This window comes from Manacus vitellinus, unplaced genomic scaffold (genome assembly GCF_001715985.3).
Source record: "Manacus vitellinus isolate BGI_N305 unplaced genomic scaffold, ASM171598v3 scaffold_44_pilon, whole genome shotgun sequence".
NCBI lineage: Eukaryota > Metazoa > Chordata > Aves > Passeriformes > Pipridae > Manacus > Manacus vitellinus.
This window is the reverse complement of record NW_021940565.1, coordinates 2,821,322-2,845,696: the sequence shown is the minus strand read 5'-3', so window position 1 is coordinate 2,845,696 and position 24,375 is coordinate 2,821,322. Positions and strand designations below refer to the sequence as shown.

General features: G+C 42.8%; 1 protein-coding gene across 1 annotated transcript in view; it reads right to left on the bottom strand.

Annotated features, from left to right (window-relative positions):
• PRRC2C (proline rich coiled-coil 2C) overlaps window positions 1-24,375 on the bottom strand; it is a 70,740-nt gene that overhangs the window by 33,118 nt on the left and 13,247 nt on the right. Inside the window, exons 2-16 of the mRNA XM_018079019.2 lie at window positions 20,897-21,064; window positions 19,522-19,699; window positions 15,771-15,877; window positions 12,605-12,742; window positions 10,451-10,617; window positions 10,010-10,089; window positions 8,945-9,078; window positions 8,776-8,863; window positions 8,378-8,510; window positions 7,560-7,634; window positions 6,210-6,831; window positions 5,236-5,405; window positions 4,392-4,638; window positions 3,116-3,326; window positions 90-2,447 (exon numbers count right to left, since the gene is read on the bottom strand). Of these exons, the coding sequence (XP_017934508.2) occupies window positions 90-2,447; window positions 3,116-3,326; window positions 4,392-4,638; window positions 5,236-5,405; window positions 6,210-6,831; window positions 7,560-7,634; window positions 8,378-8,510; window positions 8,776-8,863; window positions 8,945-9,078; window positions 10,010-10,089; window positions 10,451-10,617; window positions 12,605-12,742; window positions 15,771-15,877; window positions 19,522-19,699; window positions 20,897-21,011 (4,823 nt within the window). The 5' untranslated portion in view covers window positions 21,012-21,064. The remainder of the gene's footprint in view (window positions 1-89; window positions 2,448-3,115; window positions 3,327-4,391; window positions 4,639-5,235; window positions 5,406-6,209; window positions 6,832-7,559; window positions 7,635-8,377; window positions 8,511-8,775; window positions 8,864-8,944; window positions 9,079-10,009; window positions 10,090-10,450; window positions 10,618-12,604; window positions 12,743-15,770; window positions 15,878-19,521; window positions 19,700-20,896; window positions 21,065-24,375) is intronic.

Sequence of the window (24,375 nt, the reverse complement as noted above, 5' to 3'; positions counted from 1 at the left end):
ATCTAAATTAACTGCTTATGCTTTTAAACCACGAGAGGTCAACAGAAGGCCATGACCACATGTGGTTCCTCACAGGAGGTGGTACTCACCCTCTTTTCCCACTTCTGGGAGGAGGACCACTCCGCCTTTCACTCCTGGGCCCTGAGAAATTCCTCCCTGGTTTAGCTGGCCCATTGTTGCCACGTCTGTTTTGACGGTCTATCCCCGGCCGCTGACTAGAGAAGCTTCTCTTGGCTATTTCCCTTTTTGGAGCTCCGGCGTTTTCTCCTGCCTTTGCAGCCACCTGTGCTGCCGCATCTGCTGTCTTCTTCTCATCCCTCTCCCGCCTCTCATTGAAGTCGCTGCTTTCTGAGGCTGTTTCCCACTCTTCATTTGCCTGATCCGAAGAATTCTGGTTGGACAAGTCTGGTGTCTTACTTCCTGACACATCCAGAGCAGGGTTGGAGGGCTCATTAACTGCACTAGTAACTGTGGCACTTGTTGATGAGCTGGTTACCACCTCACTTATCTTGGAGGCGGCCTCTCTCTCCTTTAGGCGCCTGAAGCGTGGTGGTTTATCTTGCCTTGGAGGCCGAGCAGGCCTTTGTCTTCGTGGCCTCTCTCTATTTGGATCAAACTTTCTCTCAAATTTTGGAGGTCTTTTATCAATTGGTATAGGACCATAATGCTCATTCCGTCTTGGAGGCTCCCCATCTTCTGGTTTAATGATCTCTGTTTGCCTTGGGTTCCACTGATTGTCTCTGTAGGCTGGTCTCCTGATTGTGGATGGACGTGGAGGACGCCCACCAGGATCCCGGCCACCCCGTCTGTACATTCCCCCTCTGCCTCGTCTAGAAGGCTCTCCTTTAGGGAGAAATCCTGGTTTGGGTTTGTTGTCATCATCTCTTATGTATGTTTTCTCTAGAGATCTGTTGTCTACCCTGATATTGTTCTCGGGTTTGAATGACAGGGGCTTTGGAGGCTTCTTGCCATCAGCTCTCTCTTCTCTTTTCGGGTGCTTGCCCTTGATGACACTGTCTTTGTCTGACAGCAGCGTGTCACTTGCGCTCTCGTGCACTTCGCTGTCAGAGTCCGTCTCTGAACCGTGCTGGCGCCGCCGCTTCGGGATTACCTCAAAGTCAGAGCTCTCGCTACGAGTTTCACTCTCTTCTCTTTGCCTAACAGGCCCTGAAGGCACATGGTCTGTTCTAGGCTTAGGATCTCTGTAGTGTGGGTACTCTCTATTATGGCCTCTGCTGCCCCGACCACGCCCTCCATAAGAACCCCTGTAGCTACGGCCTCTGGAATAATACTCGCCGCGACCTCTGCCTCTGTATCCCTGATCTGGGAACCAGTCTCTATCCCTGGCCTCCTTCCAGTATGTCCTAGGTGGTAAGCCAGGCTCTCTCTTTACTGGCCTGGTTTCTAAGCGTGGTTTCTCCACAACCTCCTTGCTGACCACCTTCTCAGGCTGCTTCTCCTCCTTCGCGGCGGGAGCGGGCGGCTGCGTGTGGGGCTGTGGCTGTGCCGCCAGCGGAGCGGGCGGTGGTGCAGGGATGGCCGGGGGAAGCTGGGGAGTGGCCGGCTGGGCAGCTGGGAAAGTGCTGGACTTGGGTGTGGGGCTCAACACAGCCTTAGCTGCAGGCTCAGGCTGGCTGCCCTCCTGGCTCGCCGGGGTCAGAGCAGCATCCTGGGTTATCTTCTTAGCCAGAGGAGCGCTGCTGGAGGTGGATCTCTCCGGCTCAGCCTGAGGCAGTGGCACTTGAGGTGCTTCCTTTTTGTCACTTTTTTCAGGTTTGCTTGTTTTTTCACTAGCTGTCTTTTCTCCTTCTTTTTCCTTTCTCTGTTCACGCTCTTCTCTCTGCTCACGCTCTTCCTTCATATCTCTAAGCACAGGTTTTTTAATAGGACCTGATCTTCTGACTGGTCTATCACCGCCCTCATCTCTCCTGCCATAACCTGGCCTAGGACCCCATCTTGTTTCAGACTTAGGTTTGAAAGTTTTCTCAGGTTTTGGTCCTTCTGATGTTCTATTATTGATCAAAATCTCTTTTTTCGGTTTGATCTCAAGTCTCTCAATTGTCTCCTTTGCCTCGATAGGCCTGTTGTTTAATTTAGGGATATTTGCTGCTGTTTCATTCCTCTGGTCTTCTGATTTTAGAGAGTGACTTGAACCATGGGAAATGCTTCTCTTTAGTGAAGAGTGACTTTCCCCCACAGGCACCAATTCTTCTGGAGAGCTACGTGTAACTTTCTCATTCACTCCTTCAAAATTAACTGCTGTGTTAGGTGCGTCAGTTTGGAGAGGTTGTACATCTTCCAAAGGCCTGCTTGGGAATTTCTGTACCTCTACCTCTCCTGATTCTCTGAAAAATTCTGTCTTTGGATGAGAGTCCAACTGGTTGTGTTCTACAGGATAAGCACTGGCAGGGACAGCAACTCGTTCTTGCTCCAAGTGTGCTTCAGACCTAAGCAGAAAGCAATTAAGAATGTTAGCGTGGGGGGAAAAATTTACTCGTACATATACTCACAAATCAAATAATTTTCTATTAAGGATTTGTGTCAGTTCTAGGAAGTAACAGGCAATAATTTTAAATGAAGCTCCCAAGTATTGCCCAGACAGCAACAGAGTAAAAAGAATTTTTGAATACTTTAAAGACACAGAGGAAAAGCTTTCCTGACCATCCATCAAGCAGGAAAGGTCAGAAGCGACTGTCCTGCTTTATACCACTTGTACTTAACACACCACTTTTGAAACAAATATACATCAGACAGAAGTTCTCTAATATTGGAAGAACTGAGAGCAAATGGAGAAAAGAACAACACTGCAGGAGTGTTCTACAAAACTGAAAATTCAAAAATATGGCAATCACCATTCATCAGATTAAGCTAAGGGTCCTAAACCAAGGGGTAAATTGTCTTTCTACACTGGACTAGAGAGCAGGGGTGCCTTCTATTCCATACAACAGTACTAAGTACACTGCATCCCCCAGTCACAACTCCTTTTCAAGTTGTGTGTGAAGAGCAGCCACAACCCAGTCAGTTTAAACTGTTTCGCAACAAGTTACACAGCCAAGAGTGTGAGTCTGTGTGACTCGGAGAGGTGACGTGCAGTGGCACATAACTCAGGCTTTACCTCACGTCGTCAGGCTCTTCCAGCACTTTGGGAGAAGTAGATTGCTGAGACTCCGTGTGGGGGTAGGGGTCTGACCCCCACATCATGCGGGGCTCTGACAGAGGCACAGTGTGCTCCCTTGCCGAGCGAGCCATGTGTTCAAACGAATCCGAGCCAGCTGCTGATCCCTCCATCTGGTCTCTTCTCATCAGTGGCTTGGGAGGCATAATTCCTGAGGCAGAGTTAAGTTCAACAATTGAAACAAGTTTAACAACAGCAAAGAAACCCACCTCAATACAAACAAAGCCTATCAGGAGGTACAAAACAATGCTGTTCTCTCCCCTCCACTCTCCTTTCCTGACCCTCCATTGTCAAAACCAAACGTCTATTCAGGGCCAGCTGACCTTGGAATGACTAAATCATGCTCAACACTCATACCCCATGCACCAACAAAAGGAAAAATCTGTCTGCTTTCATTATAATGGGGAGAACCAGGTCTGCAGACCTTCACGGATGAAGTTTCTGCTGTAAGATCTCAATGGCAAAAGGCAAGATGAGTGTACACAGAGGTGATCTTTTGTACTCCATTAAGGACTCCAGCTCTCTTTCTTTTGTAACATTTTAAAGACATTCTGTAGTTTTGACTGACTTTGCTTAGCCTGCCATTTTCTCTGTTCATTCCCTGCGCTCACTGAGGATATCCATTCCCTTGCTCATTAGTTGGGCAGGTATCTCTGTTACATTACATGACAGACTTCTATTATTTATGCCAAACAGCTTTCCTAACTGCAAATCAGATGGTCATTCCACAAATAAAAAAGGACTTTTTAGTGCCAGGAATCTGAAACCACGAATTCATTAAGACTATGGAGTTGCTAGCATGTCATACAAAAGTAACAAAATTTCATGGGTTTTTGAGAAAGTAGTGTACTGCCAAGTGCTAACATGTAATGAAACACAAATGGTAAATACACTCTTTCAGTTCAACCTAACTCATGCCAGCTTTACTATCTGTAACAAAGTAGAGGTTTATGCTGACATTCTGAATCATCTTAACTGTCACTAACATGGTTGCAAGTGTGATAGCTGTGATTTTACTTTAGAGTCAAAGGGATACATTCTCATACATCTATAATTTTAGTCACATATGATTAAAATCTATTTTGTCTCAAACAATAAAATAATGTTGGTTTCTTCTTAGAAACCCACCCATTCACCAAACAAAGTGTGGCCAGGGAAAGACTTCTATTTCAAACCCAAGTAAATTCAACAGTCAAAGAAATGCTTCCAGATTTACCAGGATGAATAGGAGGCATGTCCATTGCAGGTCTTCCTGACATCATCCGTGGGTCCATGTAGGATTGCATCATGAGCCACCGTGGATCAAAGCCCATGGAAGCCAAATGCTGAGGATGTGGCTGCATGGGCTGGTAAAGGGGTCTGTGCTGGGGGGGTGGGACAGGGCCACTCGAAGGCTGGGAGGGAGCAGACTGTGGAAGGACACTTTGCTGCTGCTGCTGCCACTGCTGCTGCTTCATTTGCTCCTGCACAACAGAAAACAGTATTACAGGACTTTCTGTTAAGATGAAGACTTGAGCAGAACTCAAATAACCCTTGTAAACAAGTAGTACAATTATCTCTAGGACACTAAGCATTTCTGAGTTAATTGTAAACATTCATCAGGATGAACCAGGAGTAAACCAGACTGGACGATTTAAAATAGCTACAGCTTTACTGGTGTCCAGCTGAGACACAGAACAACCTATACTTCACACATGTCATTAATGCAAAGAGCTCTTCAGATCACAGGACCCAAGTTCAACTCACATTCGTGAGTGTCAAACCCTTTTAGGAAAAGCTGCAGAAACAATGATCAGTCATCAGCCCCCTGGTTCCACAGGCAACCACAGCACAGTGCCAGTGTGAGCCAGTTTTAAAACCTCTCTTGCCTTCTGCTCACTTTTGTACCTTGAAGGTTCAAGAAGTGTTTCATGGAATTCCTGCCAATACCATGGGTGTTATAGAAGCTGGAAACCAACAACTTAAGCTTTTTGAAACTCCTGTGGTCATGTTCTTACTCAGAATGAAGCAGAAGACGTTCTTTAAATGAGCTTCCTTCTTTTAATGAACTGGTTCATTACCTGCTGCCTCTGAAATCTTGGTGGCAGTGATTTCTGGAACTGTTTAGAATAGCCTGAGGAAACAGCAGGACGAGGCTGAGATCCCGAATCCGGCTCACTCTCATGAGTCACCTGTGAAACCTCTTTCTCATTCCGACCACTGTCTTGTCGAGTAAAGACTGCTTGATCTTCTGAAAAACAACAGAAACCCCACACGAGGGAGACAAGAGTGAACCTCAAAACTACGACAATTTCACCACAATGTCAGATAAAGAACGTTGTCCTAAAATGTCTGCCTTCTCTAACGTCACAGGCTCAGTTTCCAAAACCAATAAAAGCAAAATAAAAAAGTCAAGAACAAGCCCTCAAAGAGACCACTGTTGTTAACAGATCTCTCAGTGTCCCTTTTAAACTCAAATACACTGGGTAATCAACCACTGACATTTAGGTTGTACCTATGATGTGATTTAAGAAGTGGTGCATCAATGATACCACAGTGCATTTGAATCAACTTTTTTTTATGAACCAAGGCTTGGTTTAGAATAACATAAAGGATAACATAACCTTACTAAGCACAGTCTAACGGATCTGTTGTGGTATTCAAGTTCCACTACAAAAAATGTACCATGTTTAAATAGCTGCCCTTTGTGTCTACTTCTCTCAGTTTGCTGAAAGAACAAAATAGCTGAAATAATTTGCAATGCTTTTTAAGCAACACGGGTGGCTCACTCTTCTTTAGGAAGAGAAGAAAGCCTACATTTCTATCTGTATTCCTCAAAGTCCAGCCCAAATCACAGAACCTATTTTATTCCCTAATCTTTTGATGAGCTGGGCAAACAGGCCTAGCTCAAAGGACAGTTATCAGATGTAATGCGTCGGGAAAATAAATGGTCTAGATGCACTAGGTTAATTAGGTATGCAAATTAGACTTCTAGACTACAGCTACACTCTGTGACTCAGCTTTAAGGATAACTCCTCGTTGTGTGCAAGGATACCTTTTTCTTCCTTGTTATTCTTGGTTTCACTTTCTTGTTTTTCTGCTACAGGTGTTGCCACCGGTTCTACAGGCTCAGGAACCTCGTGTGCTGGTTTCTCCTCTTCTTTCTCTTTCTCATTCTCCTTCTCTTCTTTCTCCGTCTCTTTTTCTTTCTCTTTCTCCACTTCTGGTTCTTTTGCCTTATCCAGTTTCTCTTTTTCTTCTTTTTCTTTTTCTTTCTCCCTTTCCCTCTCTTTTTCCTTTTCCTTCTCCCTCTCTTTCTCTCGCTCTCTCTCCCGCTCCCTCTCCTTTTCCCTCTCCCTCTCTCTTTCCCTCTCCCGCTCCCTTTCCCTCTCCCTCTCGCGTTCCCTTTCTCTCTCCTTCAGAGGGTCTTCCCGGGAGGGTTTTGTCACGCAGCCGAATTTCTCATTTAACCGTTTCAGCTTTTCAGCACAAGCTGCTTTCCGCTGCTCTTCCATTCTCCTTTCTTCCTCTTCTCTCCGCTTACGGGCCCGCTCGACCGCAGCCGAGATCTCTGACTGCTGCCTTCTCCTCTGCTTCCAAATCTCATCTTCATCTGGGACCGGTTTAGGGGGAAAGGGTCCCTGCCTTCCCATCTGGCGATCGGGGGGAGGAGGGTGCTGCAATATGAAAACCAGTGAAGTTGAACACGTGTCACATCAACAGCCAGCTGAAATATTGCATTGAACTATCTGTCAGCACATGTATCTGCACAGCACAGACTTGGAAGAAAAAGTAAGCCCCCATCTTCCTGATGTTCAGACTCTCACAACCTGAGCTCAGAAAGGAGACGTAAAGATTCAGCTGGGCTCACATCACCCCTCCTCACCATCCTCAAGGTAAAGTGGCAGCAAAGATGACAAACAACTTTTAGATTCGGTTACAGGCTGCTCTAAATCTCAGAGACTCAGGGCAAATCTCAGACAGAAATCCCCCAAGGAGCCAAAGAATTTCAAGGTAGCTCAGGATAACAGAGATTTTAGTTCACATTTCATTTGGGACTTCATCTCCCCATCTGTCTTGGCAGTCAGCCCTCAGCAATGTTCCCATGCTCCTGTCCTCTCTAGTTCCCAACTGGGGCTGGATAATTAAAAGCTTTTGAAATTCTTGTCCATTCACATGCTACTTACAAGATGGGGCTGTTTTACACAATTAGCATCATGGATGTGCTAGGGTACCACTCCTACTGTCCCCAGGCACTATGATCATTTTACTTGTTAAAGGAAAGGTTTACTGTTATTTGAGGCATATTTTTACATTTCTTAGTCTAAATCTCTCTGCCACAGCTTTAAAGAAAGCATTAAAGAATTTAACTCAAGGAAATAAGGACAACTTCAACCTTCCTTACCGGTGGTAGAATAGATTTTGGAGGAAGAGCAGGGCCACCTCTTTCATGTATAGAAGGCTGTGGTGGACCTCGATCCTGTTGGATCAAAAAGGCACCAGGATTAAGCAAGCTCATAGCCACAGCCACACTGACAAATTTTACATTTGTTATTTTCTACTGCTTTAAGATACTACACCTAATAAGGTATCTGCATTCAATAGAAATCTGCATGCAAAACAAAGGCAAAACCACTTTCACTTTTTGTACTGAGAGCTAAACAACTTAAGAATTCACATATCCAAATGTCAGAGTTTATGTTAGTGCACCGTTTTTCCTCAGATTCAATGTAGCATCAACCCTTAAAAAACAATGTGATCTTTATATACAGAGAAAATGCAAGTAAAACCAATCTCAGTTCCTCCATCATCATTACCCGCGTCAAGAAGAAATATTTCTAAGAAATTTTCAAAGCCAACAATTTTCAAAGCTTTTCCTGGTGTTGTAAAATGAGTGTTTTAAGGTGTTTTTGAGAGACCTTAAAACACTCATTTCATGACACCTGGGGAAAAAAATTTAAAATAGGGCTGTAGCAGGCATAAACTAAGGTGGTTGCCAACCTTCCCCTAACAGAGGAAACCAGAAATGGCTGAGCTGATGAATTCTACATGATCTGTATAAAATCAATTGGCCTGAGACGTGAGAAGTGAGCTCACATTACAGCAAAGTTGCCCTCACTCATGTCCATAACCTTAACTGACCTGACAGTTTGGAAAGACACTTGAGTCAGACTCTCCTGACGAGGCTGCTGCCAGAAGAGCTGAAGAGAAGAGCACACAAACCTGATCAAGCTTGCCATAAGACCCTTTGGCTGCTGCTGTGGAAACCTGGGTGGCAGACTTAGCACTTGTCTGTTCTTCTGCTTCCTTCTGGTCATCGGGACTCTTGGAATCTTTTGATGGTGTTTGTTCATCACTATGTGCAAAGAAATAACAAAAATGGAATGTGTACTGCACACAGGTATTTAGTGATTATCTTCTAGCCTCAATGGTTCTTAGCAAAGGTTGCCCAGAGCAAGGATAATACACACCCAGTTGACTGGAGTCTGCAGGCAGTCATGCAATTTAATACAGTATTAAATTACTGGAATAAATGTTATTGCAATGAGTACCTGCACTAGTTTCATTCAGTCTTTCCAAAAGCTAGGTTAGTTAAGTGACAGCTGGCAACACCAACTCACCCACTTTCCTTCTCTTTTTGACTACTTCCTTGCTCGTCATCATCACTGAAGTTCAACTGCTCGGTGTAATCCACCTCACTCTGAGCACCTGATGCGTAAACAAATGTTCCATTAATCTTTCGGAAACGTTCCACGTACAAATAGCAGACCATTAATCTGATGTTCTTACCTGCCCAACCTTCATCAGCCTCAGCATCCAGATTATCAAATTTATCAAGTTCTTTGAGTTCACTAGCACTAAGAATGGATGGGCGCTCAATGGGTTCTGAACACCAGGAAGGTGGGCCTCTTCCCCTCGGGCCTCTAAAAAAGGAGACAGAAACAAAAGCCACTATTTATCCACAAATGATTAGATAAAAGGTCAACTTCTACGACAGCTATTTGAAATATACAGTACTGTTCTCTCAAACAGTATAAATGAGAACTCTCCTCTACAGGTGTGACTACCACAATTCAAACTACTGCTACACCACCAGAGGGTTTGTTCTTTGTGACAGAGGAACGCTGGATGCTACAGCCTTGCTTGCACACTTCACAAACAACTCAGACATGGGCTGACAGCAGAAAACCACATGCCTTGTAGCTTTCACACAACACACTGCACAGATCTGGCATCCTTCTCAACACCCATTTATCCACCCTGGAGATATTTCTTTATACTTTTCATGCTTTCCCACTGTCAAAGACTCTGTACCATCTTCCTACTCCCATACTCAAGTTCTCCCAGTCATCCCTCTCAACCCTCCTATCCTCCTCCTGATCCCAATAACGGATCAACTGTCAGTTTGTACCCTACTGCCCACCAGATCCCCTATTTCCTCATGCATGTGCACAGTCCTCCTCAACTACGGAAAAATGCACAAAAAGGAGGAAGACTGATTTGGTAACACATTAGATTTGAGAACTAGGAATTAACTCCTTTCACTGTAACAATGGAAGAGTCCTTTTACAGGCAAAATACTGGCTGAAGTTTCAAACGTATCCCCAAGTGACTTTTGCTCTTATAAATCAAAAACCCTGTAATGTGCAGAATTTCCTTAAGTTTTGCAGTTGAGTTGTCAAGCACAAATCACTCCATGGCACTGCTCCACACAAGCCAAACTTGGGAGACTAACCAGTGGCAGTTCTTATGCAGTGTATAATCATCACTGAGAGAGTGCAAATTTCTTCATTTTTTTTTAAACTAAGTCCCCGAGTTCATACCCACACAACAAACACTTATAAGGTTTCTTACCTGTTAGGCTCAGAATTGGGGAATCTTGTTGGACCTTGCATGGAAGGAGGATATGCCATTCTAGGATACTGATTAAACATCTAAAAAAGTTTTAAAAATAGGAGTCATTCATTAAAAAAAGTGTAACTGCATTAAGCATACTGAGCATAAAAAGAATCACAATGGAAGTAAAGCATGACTTTTCACTCAAAAGACAGTTTGCTTAATATCAGAGGTGTGTGACATCAGGACACAAGTGTTAATCAAGTCCTGACAAGTTCAAACTTGGCATAGCAGGAGCAGCAACAGGTAGCCACATCCTCTGAGGTGCTGGTTTCAATCCCACCCTTCCAGCAGAACTGCTGAGTGTTCCAAGGAGGGAAGAGAAAGGGGCATAAGGAAATCACGCCAGCCAATAATCAATTCCTGCTGCTTAAAACTGTTCATGCAGCCATCACTTACATAAGGTGGCATCATTGCTCTGTACTGAGATGAGAGGGGTGGCTGCTGCTGCCCATTCAGCTTGGGCTGAGGGACCTGTGGCAACCGCACATCCCTCTTGTCTCCTGCCTTCTGGCCATCATTTTGTTCTGCTGGTGTAGCATTGCCATCTTCCTTAGCTTCTTGATCTGTTGGAGAACCAGGAGAGTTGTTCTTAGTACCCCCTTCTCTCCAAGCAGTAGCATCTGCATGGGCAGAATCAGTACCAGAAAAACCCAGAGTAGACTTCATATTACTGATTTACAGACAGGGATGATGAGAAGCACACTGTTCCCGTCCAGTTCTCAGTGGCACAGAGATCTGTGCAGACACACCTTCATACCTGGTACTGAAACAAGCAATGGCCACTTGAGGAAACAGAAGCTGCTCCTAATCCTCTTCAGCCCTATGTCCAGCTGTGTTCCTGAAGGATCAGCTCTAAATTCATGGACTGCTCTAGTTGTCCTACTCTACCTTCCAAAACACAGTGCCATTTAGGAAGGATTCTGATTATAGCACAAGAGGGAAACCAGATTTAGCTGTGCTAAGTGGGCCACTGTTGACTCAGTGTGAAGATGCTGTCAAAGGAAAGATTAAGCTCCCTAAGCAGCAAAGGCCTACAGGAAACTCTTGAGAAGCTCAAAAAGAAAGATAACACACAGGTATATGCCAAAGTGAAACCAGAGTCTGGCTTGTATCTCTGCCTGATAAGAACGGAATAGAAGTGATTAGGGCTGTACTTCTCCGTGTGAATGTCTAGCAAAAAGTCCAGGAAAAGTAAGGGATTTTAATGACCTATCACTTGTGCCAGGCAGTCCATTCTTTTAGGAGTTTCTGCCTACAGACTAAGAGGGTCAGGACAAAAAAAACCCCAAACAGAGTACTCAGCAGCAGTTCTCAGATCCATGAGAACCAAAAGAAATTCAGACACACACTGTAAATAGTATTCCTTTAGAGAAACAAACCCTTTAAGGAGTGATAAACTGTGCTCCTAAGTATCCATTACAGTTCCTGCACTTATCTTTGCTGGGGAGCACAGCTGCTAAAGGGGCAGTACTAGCCAAGTCATTTAGCTTGCTGCTGTCAGACACGAAAGAAGGGCTTAATATAGCATGTACAGTGCTGCCCAAAACTGTAACTGCCTGCAGGAGGCTGGGACTGACATGCAGAGCTGTTCTCCTCATTTGGCGTTGGACAGATCTCAAATTTCCTGACAATTTATTCTTTATACCAAAATCCAGCAAGGACCTGAATAGGGACATGGTCCCAACCTGCAGGACCTGACAAAAAAATGAAGGAAAGCCAGAGCATGTAACATGGAAAGGAGTTAAGGGTTCCCTGAGAGCCCAAACCCTTTAAAAGCAGTTCACCTTGTGCCTTGCACTGGTACAAGACAGTCCTGCCCACAGTGCAGGACAGGACCCTCAGTCCGTCAAACCTCATCAAAAGCAAACTTCTGAGGGAGAAAGGAATCTTGTTTTCCACTGGTAACAAGCACAACCCCAAATGCCTCCCTGTTACAAGGACCTGGGGAAGCAATCCATGCTTCTTCCCTGAGAGCTGCAAACCCAACACCGTTATGGGTTGTTTTCAGTACATCTAATGCCCCACAGCCTGAACAGATCCAGCTGGTCAGAGCACTGCAGCCATGAACCAAAGATGCCAATGCCTTTCAAAGCACAATCCACTCTTTGGGTATCTTGCAGATTAAGCTTTCATTTCAGGATTTTTCAGGCTCCTCTCTTACGAGTACTAACCATTTGGGGACAACCCTAATGACGACTTATATAATTAGTTAATATTACAAGAATTCTTTAAATACATATTTTAGCTGTTGTGACATCAACCAGTTGGAAGTAAGAAAAAGTCAATATTGTGCAACTAACAAGTGTTCCTCAGAGCACAACTGGAGTACTGACCAGACTGGGAAAATGGAAAGTGAAAGGATCAAACACTACCTTCCACACCTCAGGAACACAGTAAAGCAGAGTAAAGTCTGAAATATCCATTTCTTCAGTGCAGGAGCATGTTGATTAAAACAATATATTCATCAATTTTGTACAGGGCCCAATTAATCCTCTGATATGTCCCACACCCATCCATGCAGTTACACAGAAATTTGCAGCACACACTTACTTTGTGGTCGCAGGCTGGGTCCTGATCCATGGAGCTCTTCAGGTGCATCTTTATCTTTACCTGACTTTTCCTGATCCCCAGCTGCCGGCAGACTGGGAAATTCTTGTTGGAAATAACTATTTACTGGAAGAGGTGGACCTACACAGCAAGATATTCACAAAGTCACAACTTCCTGTAGTCAAAACAGTTCAGAGAGCAATAGAAGCCTGTTCATCCTTCAAAAGTGAGTGTTAAAGCCACATTCATTTACTGGTAATGTAATTCACATAAGTAAAGAGCAATCCTTGTAAAGTGTTCATGTTTGCTATCAGAGTTGTTAAATTTGTTAGACCAATTATCACAGTTGTTGGGGCTGAGAAAAATCCAGAAGCACCAGAGAGGAATAATGGACAATGGAACAAGGAACACAGGGAGTACCTGAAGTTCCTCAGCTCTGTAAACACTTTCCCCCACTCCTTCCAGGCAAAGGTTCCCTCCTTTTCATTCTATAACTATAATGCACCCAAGAATGGGCAACTATGTTACTGCAATGCCTTTAAGATTAATTACTGTTCTAATAATAAATCTTCAGGACTTTAAAAGGCCACAGCTTTTACCTTATGAGAGAAGTATCAAGAATTGTAGCGTTCTTGATTTCTATAAACCTTTGACATTATAACTCAAGATTGGAATTTAAGACTTCTGTTGTACCTGGTATGGAAGTCAAATATACAGGTTGTCTTCCTCTGTAGAAGGTTTTGTTGGCATCTACTTTGCACCAATTTCTTCACCTCCCCATTCACATAATGGATAGACCTATATCAGCAGCACTGTAGTGCCCAATCACTGATTATCTTGCTGAGGGGAAATTTCTGTTCCAACAGCCTGAATAACACCCTGTTCCTATACCTGTCTTTACTACTGGCTGCTAAAAGAGACGTGGTGTTAGCCTACAGAGATTACTGGGCACACTCACAAAAAGGGATCTGAACACACGCCATCCAAAAGCCCCCATTCCCCAAGCCATGCTTTTTTAACAACTAGAAAAGCTTTCTTCCCCTCCACTCTCTGAAGGAATCATTCCTAACAATAAAATGCAGGGATTTCAGTGGACTTTGGTTGGGTTTTTTCCACGGTAAGGAGTCAAGCACAGGATAAACTCCTTACTCTGTACTTTGTAAAAGCATGACAGTAAATGCCACTGTTTATCCTGGTGCCTACAAACTGCCTTGAAATCTTTCCATTTTCACTGAATTCACATACTACAGATCACATTAACTTGTCTTTTGTTAATGGACACTGACTGTTCATGTTCCCATGCAGCTGCATCCAAAGACTTGCTCTTAACATGACTGAAAACCACTCACACTAACCAGATGACCTGCCAGGCAAGGGAGCCCCTTCCCAGATCCCAGGCCATGCAACATCCATGAGTTTGATGAATCTTCAAAAATGTTTTCTGCTCAAGTCTACACTGTGAACAGCAACAATGTTTTAAAGGCAAAGTAACAGCATCAGCGATCTCCTTGATTGTGTTTAAGCTCTTAATCTGAAATAGCCAGAATGTCAGCCAGTAGTTCAGACAGAACTTAAAGAATTCAAAGATATTTTGGCAGCATTTAACCCCAAATGTCAGCCAATGCCTGAGCTGAAAAATTCATGCTGCTGTTACATTTCAGAAGGCTCTCCTTTCTACATGGCCACAGACAGGATCAGGAAAGGGTTTAGTCTTGCCTCACTCAAGTTTTACGAGAGCATGAGGCAGTGGCTGAGTGACTGCTGGAACACTCACAAGGCATCTGGAAACAGTACAGGTTCCAAGAGCCAACTGCAGCTCAGGAAAGCATGAGCACAACAGGTGTACCCTGAGTTTCAAACCAGAGGACAGCAAGCAGCTGATCCCAACTCACATCCAGTATTTCTTCTGGAAACAGCAAACCCGCTCCTGCATTAATTGAATGAAATGAGGGTGCCATCTGGGCTTGGCACACAAGCTGCCATGGTAACTATGAAATAATTAGCTAAACGCATTTTGAAGCCACTGAGCCGAATCACTATTTCCTGTGTCATGGAGATGATCTTATCAGCTTATGCAGAAAGGCTGGTGTGCAGATCACTTTGCATCAGTGTGAATTCCTTTTTTTTATTCCACAGAGATCTTGTAAAAGCTTATAGGAGAAAAGTTCCTATATTTGACAATGAAAGAAACACTGAACATCAGAGAGGAGAGCAAGAAATGAAGAATGTAGGATTGTCACTTCTAATATTTAGTGTGACAAAATCCCAAATCATTGGATATGTGATGTTAACAAACTATATAATGTCTAAGAAGTGACCTCCACGCAATTTAGATTTTACTATTTTAAAATCTCTATTCAGAAGAGAATTCACTTCTTCAACTTGAAAGCCTAAACTCCATTTTACAGCCACAGAAAGTCTGCAATACTCAAATTTAAGGAACAAAACACATTGCAGGGTATTTTTCACAACGGAGACACAGGAATTCTAAGTAACTTCTCACTCTACAAGCATTTAAAAAATCTGCTGAAGATTCAGTTCTGATCTTAACATTTATAATGTAAGATTAAGTCAAGATTCACACCAATGGAAATAGTTCTCCATCCTTTCATACAATTATGTTAGACAAACCTTTAACTTTTCCCCAGAAAAAAACTACTTGAACACTATCACTTTGATACTAAAATAACCAAGGAATCTATAAAATAAAGGGGAAAGTATTGCTGCAGCATGTGTTAAAACAGAAACACAACTACATGCACTTCGCACAAAATGATCCAAAATTATGATCAGGATTATGACCACCAAGTGTTCACGACTCTCCTTCCCATGCCAAGAACTGCAGATGTTGCAGGAACTGACTGTGATTCTCTCTCCTCACCACAGCCATTTCTGAGGTTTTACACTGCCACCACCATTTCCCCGTCAGTTCAGAAGAGGTGACTACCCCAACCCTTTACAAAGCAGTCAGACCTGCTGATAAATCCTCCTGCAGCTGCAGTCACCAGCCACTGTCTCACCTTCCAGCCTGGAAAAAGGCTTCCACAACTTTCTCCAGTCCCAACTGGCCAGGTCAGGACTCAAAGGACTGCTGGGTGTGGAGGTCTCTCCCAGCAGCATTCCCAGCCTGCTGGGCCAGGCAAAAACCCTCCACCTGACCAGCACTTACCGTCCTGTCCACCTGGCTTGGTGTTGGCCCAGGATTTGGCAACAGGAGCTGCTTCTGGAGGAGCAGGAACAGCAGGTTTTGGCTGTGTCTGCGGCACGTCTGGCTGTCTGCAACGAAGAGGAAAAGCACTTGTGAATACAAGAGGGTGAGCACAGGATAAGCTCGTCAGGATTGCAAACAAGTGAATGAAATGAGGGAGCTGTGCAGCTGAAGAACCAATAACTACTTTTCCGCAGAAGAAGCATTTTCTTACATAAAAGAAGTTGTTATAGTAACAGTCAAAAAAAAATTGAATTAATTAGCTAATTCTTTCAAGAGTCCACTTCCCAAAGCGGAGAGGAATGAATGAAAATGGCTGGGCAGAAAATACAGTCAGGCATGAACTGAATTATAACTTTCAGAGTAGTGTATTGGACAATCAAAAAACCATCCATCTACAACCATTGAAGGAAATTATTTGGAATAATGTTCCCTTGCCTCAGGAATTACTAGAGGAAACCATTACAAAACCACCATGAACCGAGAGAAAGAGGGCAAACATGTCAGAAACTAGAAGTAAAAGAACTGATAAGGAAAGCTAAAGACATCATGAAAAACTGCATGGGTACCAGGAACTGGAGCTGAGAAGCTGAAGGCTTAAGAAATGGTCTCAGTCTCACCACCTTAACAGTGAAGAGACACAAGCACTCTTTTTGTCCAATGTAAAAAAACTAGACACATAAGACTTTCCTAGTCTGCAGATTCAGAGATATTGTTTAACTTGGTTCCATAAAAGCTATTTCTGAAATCTGCATATTCAGATAACAGAAGACCCACAGCATTTGTGTCTACAAGTCAAGACCTCCAGCTCATTAGCAGTGACTTTTGATAAAAGAGGAACTCTGGGGCAAATCCTGTAGTCTAAAATCACTTTACTATACCAGTAAAGAGATAACTAATGCAGTATCAAGTCAAGTAACTCATAGGAAGCAATTGTGTTTTAAGCAGATCCTACAGTAATCCTAAATTTCTGAGGGCTGAGAAGTCAGTTCCATTTGGGTTCTGCAGTGATCCACCCACGCCCTACACAGTAGTCTGAGAACTGACACAGAAGTAAACATCATTAAAAAAAATCATTACTGGGGAGAAACACACAGGCTTCTCACAAGGACAACTGAATGCAATTTTCATTTGTTTCCAGAGATTACTGTGATTAAAAAAAAAATTATCTTTTTTTTTCCTGTTTCCACTTGTACTTTCTTACAGTTGCACATTTTCTAAGCAGATTTTGGGGAACTTCCATGGCTATATTTTGTCACACACAAGGGAACCAAGGAACAAAACTGTTAAAGAAACTATTCCTTGCATTCTTACCCTGTTTCAAAGCCAAGCCACTTAGAATTTTATTCATCTAAGCAATGTCCTATAGGTGTGGGATGAGGGAAAGAACTCAGCTAAATTAATCAAATCAATACACAACAGGCTGCACTGTCCAGGAACAAGGGACTGTGACCCACAGAACGAGTCACAGCTCAGGAAAGCAGTAAAAAACCTAAATTACAGGGAACAGCTCATTCACGTGAACTCCAATGCAGTGATACAAGAGACTAAAGCAAACTCTTATCAAGATGTTCCCATTACCCACAAGGCTTGTGAGAGGAACAATAAAACACTCCACATGTAAACTGCAGCACTTCAAGCATGTCGAAATATCACAGAAATACAGGAGTAGTTACACAAATGGCCTGAAGACTTGAGCAAACACTTCAGATGGTCCAAATTAGGAGAATCTGCTCATGGCCTGGGCATACACACCTGTTCCTGGGAGCAAATCCCTCCCCCTCCTTGTTTTACTTGTATGGGGTCTTCAAGGCCTTTATCAGAATAATATACATGCAGACACAAAGGCAAAACACTTCCAATTGCAGATAAAGGACAGCCACTTATTTTTAAACATAACATCAACTACTGGAATGTAACGCATGCAGGAGGCCATGGAAAAGCAAAGATGCAGAAAAAAAATGTGTTTTAGTCAAACAAGCTGCAGATTTAACAGGACAAAGTGCAAGTGACCTTGCAGTAGAGGAAGATGTTGTTAAAGTATCAAGCAAAACACGGGGCAGAAAACTGTAAATTTGCAGTTTCAAAAGCTTAAAATAAAAGACTGAACACAACACCATATTCCTGAAGTCTAATAGCTTTTCAAAGAGATGGCAAAAACTGACATTTAAATGTAAAAAAGTACACAAATAAATAAAGGGATGGCAAGATGGGGAAGAAAAGCTTTAAACCTCATCTTTTGCTTTCACAAGTGCTAAAAACATCCAGTCAGTGCCTCTAGCTTCAACTGTTTTTCAGAACAATCTGTATGATAAAGAATTAACATTTAAACCTTGCTTCCAGTTTTGTAGTGAGAATCACATCCTATTTTAAGCTTACGTGGCAAAATATCTGCTTTGTAATACTTTCCAAGTAGAAACTGAAAAGTTGTAGTTTCTATTTTCTTCAGCTGTACAAATGTGAAACAAATTTAGCAGATGAAACTGCATTGAGCATGGGAAAGTTATATTATACACAGCATAAAGTGCATCAACATTGCCATCACTTCTGTTTTGGTTTTAAGACATACTGGAGGAGTTTGAAACAATAGTGTAGTTTAAGACAGAAAATTTTTTAAGTCTGTAGAATTTATGGCATTCCAGCAAAAAAATCCTGAAGTGCAAACATCAAGAACTATTAGAAAAATAAAGCAGAGATTCAAATAAATGTATATAAATCAAGAGTTTCTGCGTTTTCTGGTTGTAGCCAGCATAATCACAATTAAACAGATTTTTGCATACTTTCACGAATTTGAATATTATTATTTAACTTAGCTGCTGTGCATCTCAGGGTTGCTCCTAGAGTTTCAAGAGAATTTTACTAAAGGTGGTTACACTGATCTTACAAAAATATTTCCTTTAAGCAGACATCAAAACTTACACACAGGTAGCCACCATGTGGCTAAAGGAAATACTCTTCCCTCATGTGGAATTTTTAGGCAGACCACTTCCATTTTAAGTGTGAGGGGTTCTTTTGTATGTGTGGGTTTTGTGGTTTTTTTTTTTTTAGCTATCCCCCTCACAAAAATTAGTAGTGGTGCTATTTCCTCTCTGGCAGCTACTCTGAGGACTTTATCAAGTTCTGGGCCCCTCAGTTCAGGAAGGATGTCGAGGTGCTGGAGCAGGTCCAGGGAAGAGCAACAAGGCTGGTGAAGGGACTGGAGCACAAGTCCTGTGAGGAGAGGTTGAGGGAGCTGGGGTTGTTCAGCCTGGAGAAGAGGAGGCTCAGGGGAGACCTCATCACTCTCTACAACTCCCTGAAAGGAGGTTGTAGCCAGGTGGGGTTTGGTCTCTTCTCCCAGGCAACCAGCAGTAAGACAAGAGGGCATGGTCTCAAGCTCTACCAGGGGAGGTTTAGGTTGGATATTAGGAAGAAATTCTTTACAGAGGAAGTAATCAGGCACTGGAATGGGCTGCCCAGGGAAGTGGTGGATTCTCCATCCCTGAAGGTTTTTAAGATGAGACTGGATGTGGCACTTGGTGCCGTGGTCTGGTAACCACGGTGGTAGTAGATCAAGGGTTGGACTTGATGGTCTCAGAGGTCTTTTCCAACCTGGCTGATTCTATGATTCTAAGTCTAGCCAATTCCTCCCCAGGCCCTGCCCATCCCTAGTTTTGGGGAAACTGGAGAGAACTGGCACAGCAAACCAAGGCAGAGCTCATCGGTCGCTTACTTTTCCTCTTCGTGCTGTTCTTGTTTCGAAGCCCATCCTGTGCCGTCTTTAGGCACGATGTTCACATTGGGGTCATTGCCTTTGTTCTCTGCTTTGAGACTGGGCAGGTTGGCTGGGGGAGGCATCCTCCTGGAAATAGCAACTTTTCCAAGGCTCTGTAATCCATGGCGTGCGGCAACTGCAGGGCAAAGCAGAAAGGGCAAGTCAGTGGGGCTGTTTAGCAGACAGGGCTTATGCAAAGCTACACAGAAACGCCCTGAGAGAAGTCAGAAAAAATTCAGAGTACAAGAAACAGAAATTCAAAATGCTTCATAACTGAATTTTTTTAAAAAGGCAATTGGAAATACTTGGTTTGGGAGAACTTGAGTATTTTTTGAACAGCCATTATTCCAGATTAAAAAGGATATGTGGCCCCACCTTTACACACAGAAAGCTAGAGAAGTCACTTAAAATACGATGTTGATGCCTTAATATCCTTCAATATTTCATCAAGCATAATTCTCTTGCTCCTTTTGGAACTTAGTGTACATTGATGAGTCCAGGAATATCCACATGGGTCCAGCCCAGTTCTTTTTTGCTGCCAATTTCAGTTGGCAGATGTTGCCCTCACAAAAACATTCCTACAAAGTGCATTAACTCCAGACTACGAGCATAAAAAAGCAGTACAAAGCTAATGCACCACACAGGACACTTAACCTACCAAGTAATCAATTCAGGTGAACAAGTACAAGTTACTGCCCTGGGCAAGCTGTGTCATCACAAACAACTCAGTTTCAACCTTTAAAAATAATATTGTGGCAAACTTTAACAAAGTCTGAATTTACTTTCCCTCTTTTACCCTCAACTTAGGCTACTATGTCAAATCAAATTCAAAACTCTCAGAATGTCATTCTCCCCTGGTTCTCAATCCCATCAGTCACGAAAAAGCAGGCTCACAGTCACCTTATTTGAGGTGTCAGTGCAAGTTTCACCCAGTGTTTGTCCACAAAACAGACAAAGCACCCAACCTGAAAACAAGCATTGCCTTCTCCTTAAACAAACACTTCCAGTACCTCAAACCTCACTGCAGTGAAAAGCACAGCTGGGGAATGGCATCTCATCTGCTGATAACAAATGGCTATAAACCAGTTTTTATTTACCTACATTCTACTTCCTACTAGACTGCAAATGCTGCCTCTGAACCGACACTCTTGTTTCCAGCTAACCAAAAACTATAATGAATGCTGCTTTCCACAATCCTTCCACTTCACTGCTGGACCAAGCAGGTAAGAAAAAAATCTTGCTGTGGTTAAGTGCTCATATACTTTGCAGCCTTAATTAGCACTGCAGTGATGATGAAACCGAAAGAATGCACCACTGCAGACAGTTCACTCACCTGTGGTTTTCTGAGTTTCCAGTGACTTTCCCTTGTAAGTATTAAACAGACTGAGTGTTGCATACTTTGTTTTTCCATCCTTTGCTTTTGTACTCTGGCCTGACTTTTCCGACATTTCGCTGGAAACTCATCTAGTCTGGTACCTCCTGTTCACTCCTCAAAATTTGCCTGTAAAGAAAAACAACAGAAAAGTAAAACAGTCTGAATATAAGCCAGCATTTAAGTCAGAGCTCACAGGGCAGAAGTGGACAGCATATTTAACACCACTAATGCTGTTTCATTTCAGCATACTGGAGGATGCCAAAGAATGCATTAACTCCAGAAATCTCTACCCTTATGTAACACTAGGAATTCTGAAGTATTTCCATCTCTACAATTTGAACATCACAAAATCCCGAGTGTCAGCATTTAATTAACATCAAACACTGCAGAAGTGATAAATACCATCCATGATTTCACTACAAAACAAATAATTAAAACCCAATCCCAATCCCCACAAACATGCAAAGTTTCCACCAGCAGCTATTTCTCCACTGGGGAAGCTCAATGACTTCACCCACTCCCGAAGCCAAGTGCTGAGACACCATTAACTGCAGTACAGTATTTCTGGAATTTGCTTTTTTTCCAATTAAAATCATCACAAACACAGCAGCCAGAGAAACTAAATACACAGAGTAAGACTTTTTTGTTTATCAAAACTAGGAACACGGTATGATCAGACAGGGAGGGTGAGAATTCCTTAAACCAAGAGTTACACTGTTCTTCCTGCAGCAGTAAATTACAGGGCTGTTAGAGCAGGTCATCTCTTTCCTCCTTCCTTCCTCTGGAATAGGCCTTGAGAGAAAGAACCCAGTAATTAACACTGATACTTCACTACAAGTTCTCAGAAGGAACTTGCCAGAGTCACTGTTCATCACCAGGCAGGAACACAAGGAGCATTCACTTAACCAGAACACTGATTTTAACACTCCAAAAATCCTGCTAGCCTCTTTACAATGGCATTTTTTTATATATTTCCATCTGAATTCCAGAATAGCTATGTATGCTCAAATACCCCTGTGTTTTGTTCTAAAGCAGGCAGCAAGAAGCAAGACATCCTGCTCAAATCTCAAATCCTCTGGTGATCAACAAGCTCCAACGTCAAACTCAGAGAACTGCAGAAAATCTTCAAAAGGAACTTGATTCACATTCAAGGTGCTCATGGATTAAGGAGAGTCTGCAAGGACAAGCAGTCTAAAGAACAAAGCCCTTACTTAGTCATGACGGACATTAAATAATGTCAAAAGACCATGGAAATATTAAGCAATGTCAAAAGACAGTGGAAATTTTTTATATAGGAATGATAACATTCCCATCCTCCTCTGCCTTCTACTTCAATTTACAAGCCATGATTGAAAAGATGAAAAAATTAAGATGGCAAATAACCTTGGGGTGGTTCAGCTTCAGCATAACTTGGGCCAGATGCTTTTCTACTACAACCCATGCAGGCTGCTGCCAAGGGGACAGTCTTAATCTTCCTATGGGGCCACATACATGGCTAAGAAATATATTCTCCCCTCATGAAAAGTCAGTAACTCCCAGATTTTTTTTCCAGATTAGTCAGCATTTGGCTATTTCAACAGCAAGTGTTACACCAACAGTCATTCTTCACATCATCCAAACCCATGAAACACAGGATGGAAGCAGGGAGAACCCAGCCCACCAAGCAGATCACAGACCTCAGTTTGGCTGTTAGGCCATCCCTCATCTATCCAAAAAAACTACACTTTGACACTGCAAGGTTTCACTGGAAGCCACAGCTCACTACTCAAACTATAGGTGCAGGGAAGGGAAAGCCCACCCAGCCTGACACATGAATTCTGACAAGCTTATCTTTGGAGTTATCAGTCCAGCATATTTCAAGCACCCATTCACTCTGCAGGCTGCCTCAACACTTATTTGCAATTCAACAACATGTCAAGCTTTGCCCATCAGGATTATTCACAGCCACACAACTGCTTTCAGCCAGTCTGGAGACCTGAATCCAGGAAGACTAGTTTATCAAGGTGGAGTCTAGATCAGACATTAGGCTACTCTTCCACGAGGAAAATCAGTTTATCATAAAGTCTTCAGTAAAAGGTCTGTGAATGAAGCTGGCACATTCATCCCTTCAGTTCTCCTGTTACCCTCTGCTCCCAGACTTGTATTTGCAATAAAGAGTCCACCACAATCATCCTGGAGCATCAGAGCAGGCATTGGGCAGATAATTACCAGGAACACAGGGTGGCAAACAAGCTTCCAGGTGAGCATAGAACTATGGAGTCCCATGCTATAATCACTGTGCTCACACAGCCTTTCAAGTGCAAACAGCTCATATACAGCTTTTATTTGCAGCAAAAGACTCATCCTAGTCAAGGATTTTGTACACATGAAGTAGCTTCACAACTGTGAATAATCTGGAAGCTGGCAAACAAAACCAATCAACCAACCAAAGAAAAAAGAGGAAATAAAAAGACAAATCAGGTAATTTCTTACCCCTCAAATTTACAAAGCCCTAACAAGATGCAGACAGAGCAGAAAGAAGTCTGAGAACAGTTTAAGATAATGTTTTGTCATATTTTCCAAAGCCTGCACCTCTGGTAGAGACGAAACATGGAAAATCTTAATCATAACTCTTCTTTACAGAGCAAGACACACTTCATGGTTGGGCAGACCTTAATTGTAACAACTGTTCTTTCTACATCTGAGAGCTTAAAGAACAGGAGACAGTAACCACGTTCCCCAATAACACCTTTTTATGTTAAATTTACAAAAATTAGTCTGCTCATTACAGCTGAGCTCTATGCCTTTGATATTACTGAAATTCATACTGTTTGACAAGTTTTTTCCAAACTTATACTACAGAGAAAAATAAACTGAATATTTCATAATGATTAAAACATTTATAATGATTACACATTCCTCAGTAATGTGACTTGCAGAAATAAATCAAGCATCACACAGTGCTCTTTTCAATTAGGCAGATCAATATATTTCTATTTAACTAAATTTAGACCTGATACTGGTTGCCAAAGAAGATAATCTCGCAAAATTAGACTTTAGACCAGGTACTCAAGCCAGGGATGACAAATCCTCCCTCTGAAGAGCCCATGTGTCCCTCTACAAACATTCCTGCCAAGTCACACATTAAACAAGCACCCAGTGCCATCCAACAACAGTTATAAAGAGATAATTGCAAGGTTTTGAGCCACATGAAACTATCCAGCTCCAAGAGCTCCGCCTTTTCATCCAAACTTCAGTTGTACATGCTACATTCCCGTGCCAGAGCACTGGAATCACTCCTGTAGAACAACCTACCAGGTGTTTTAACACAGGACACGTTTAACCTGTGCACAGAATACATTGGCAAGTCCCAGGCTCACCAAGTGACTCTTAATTTGCCCTAACACTGACACATTCTATCAGTGAGGCAGCTGTTAGTCCGGACTCTCTCAGTCCAG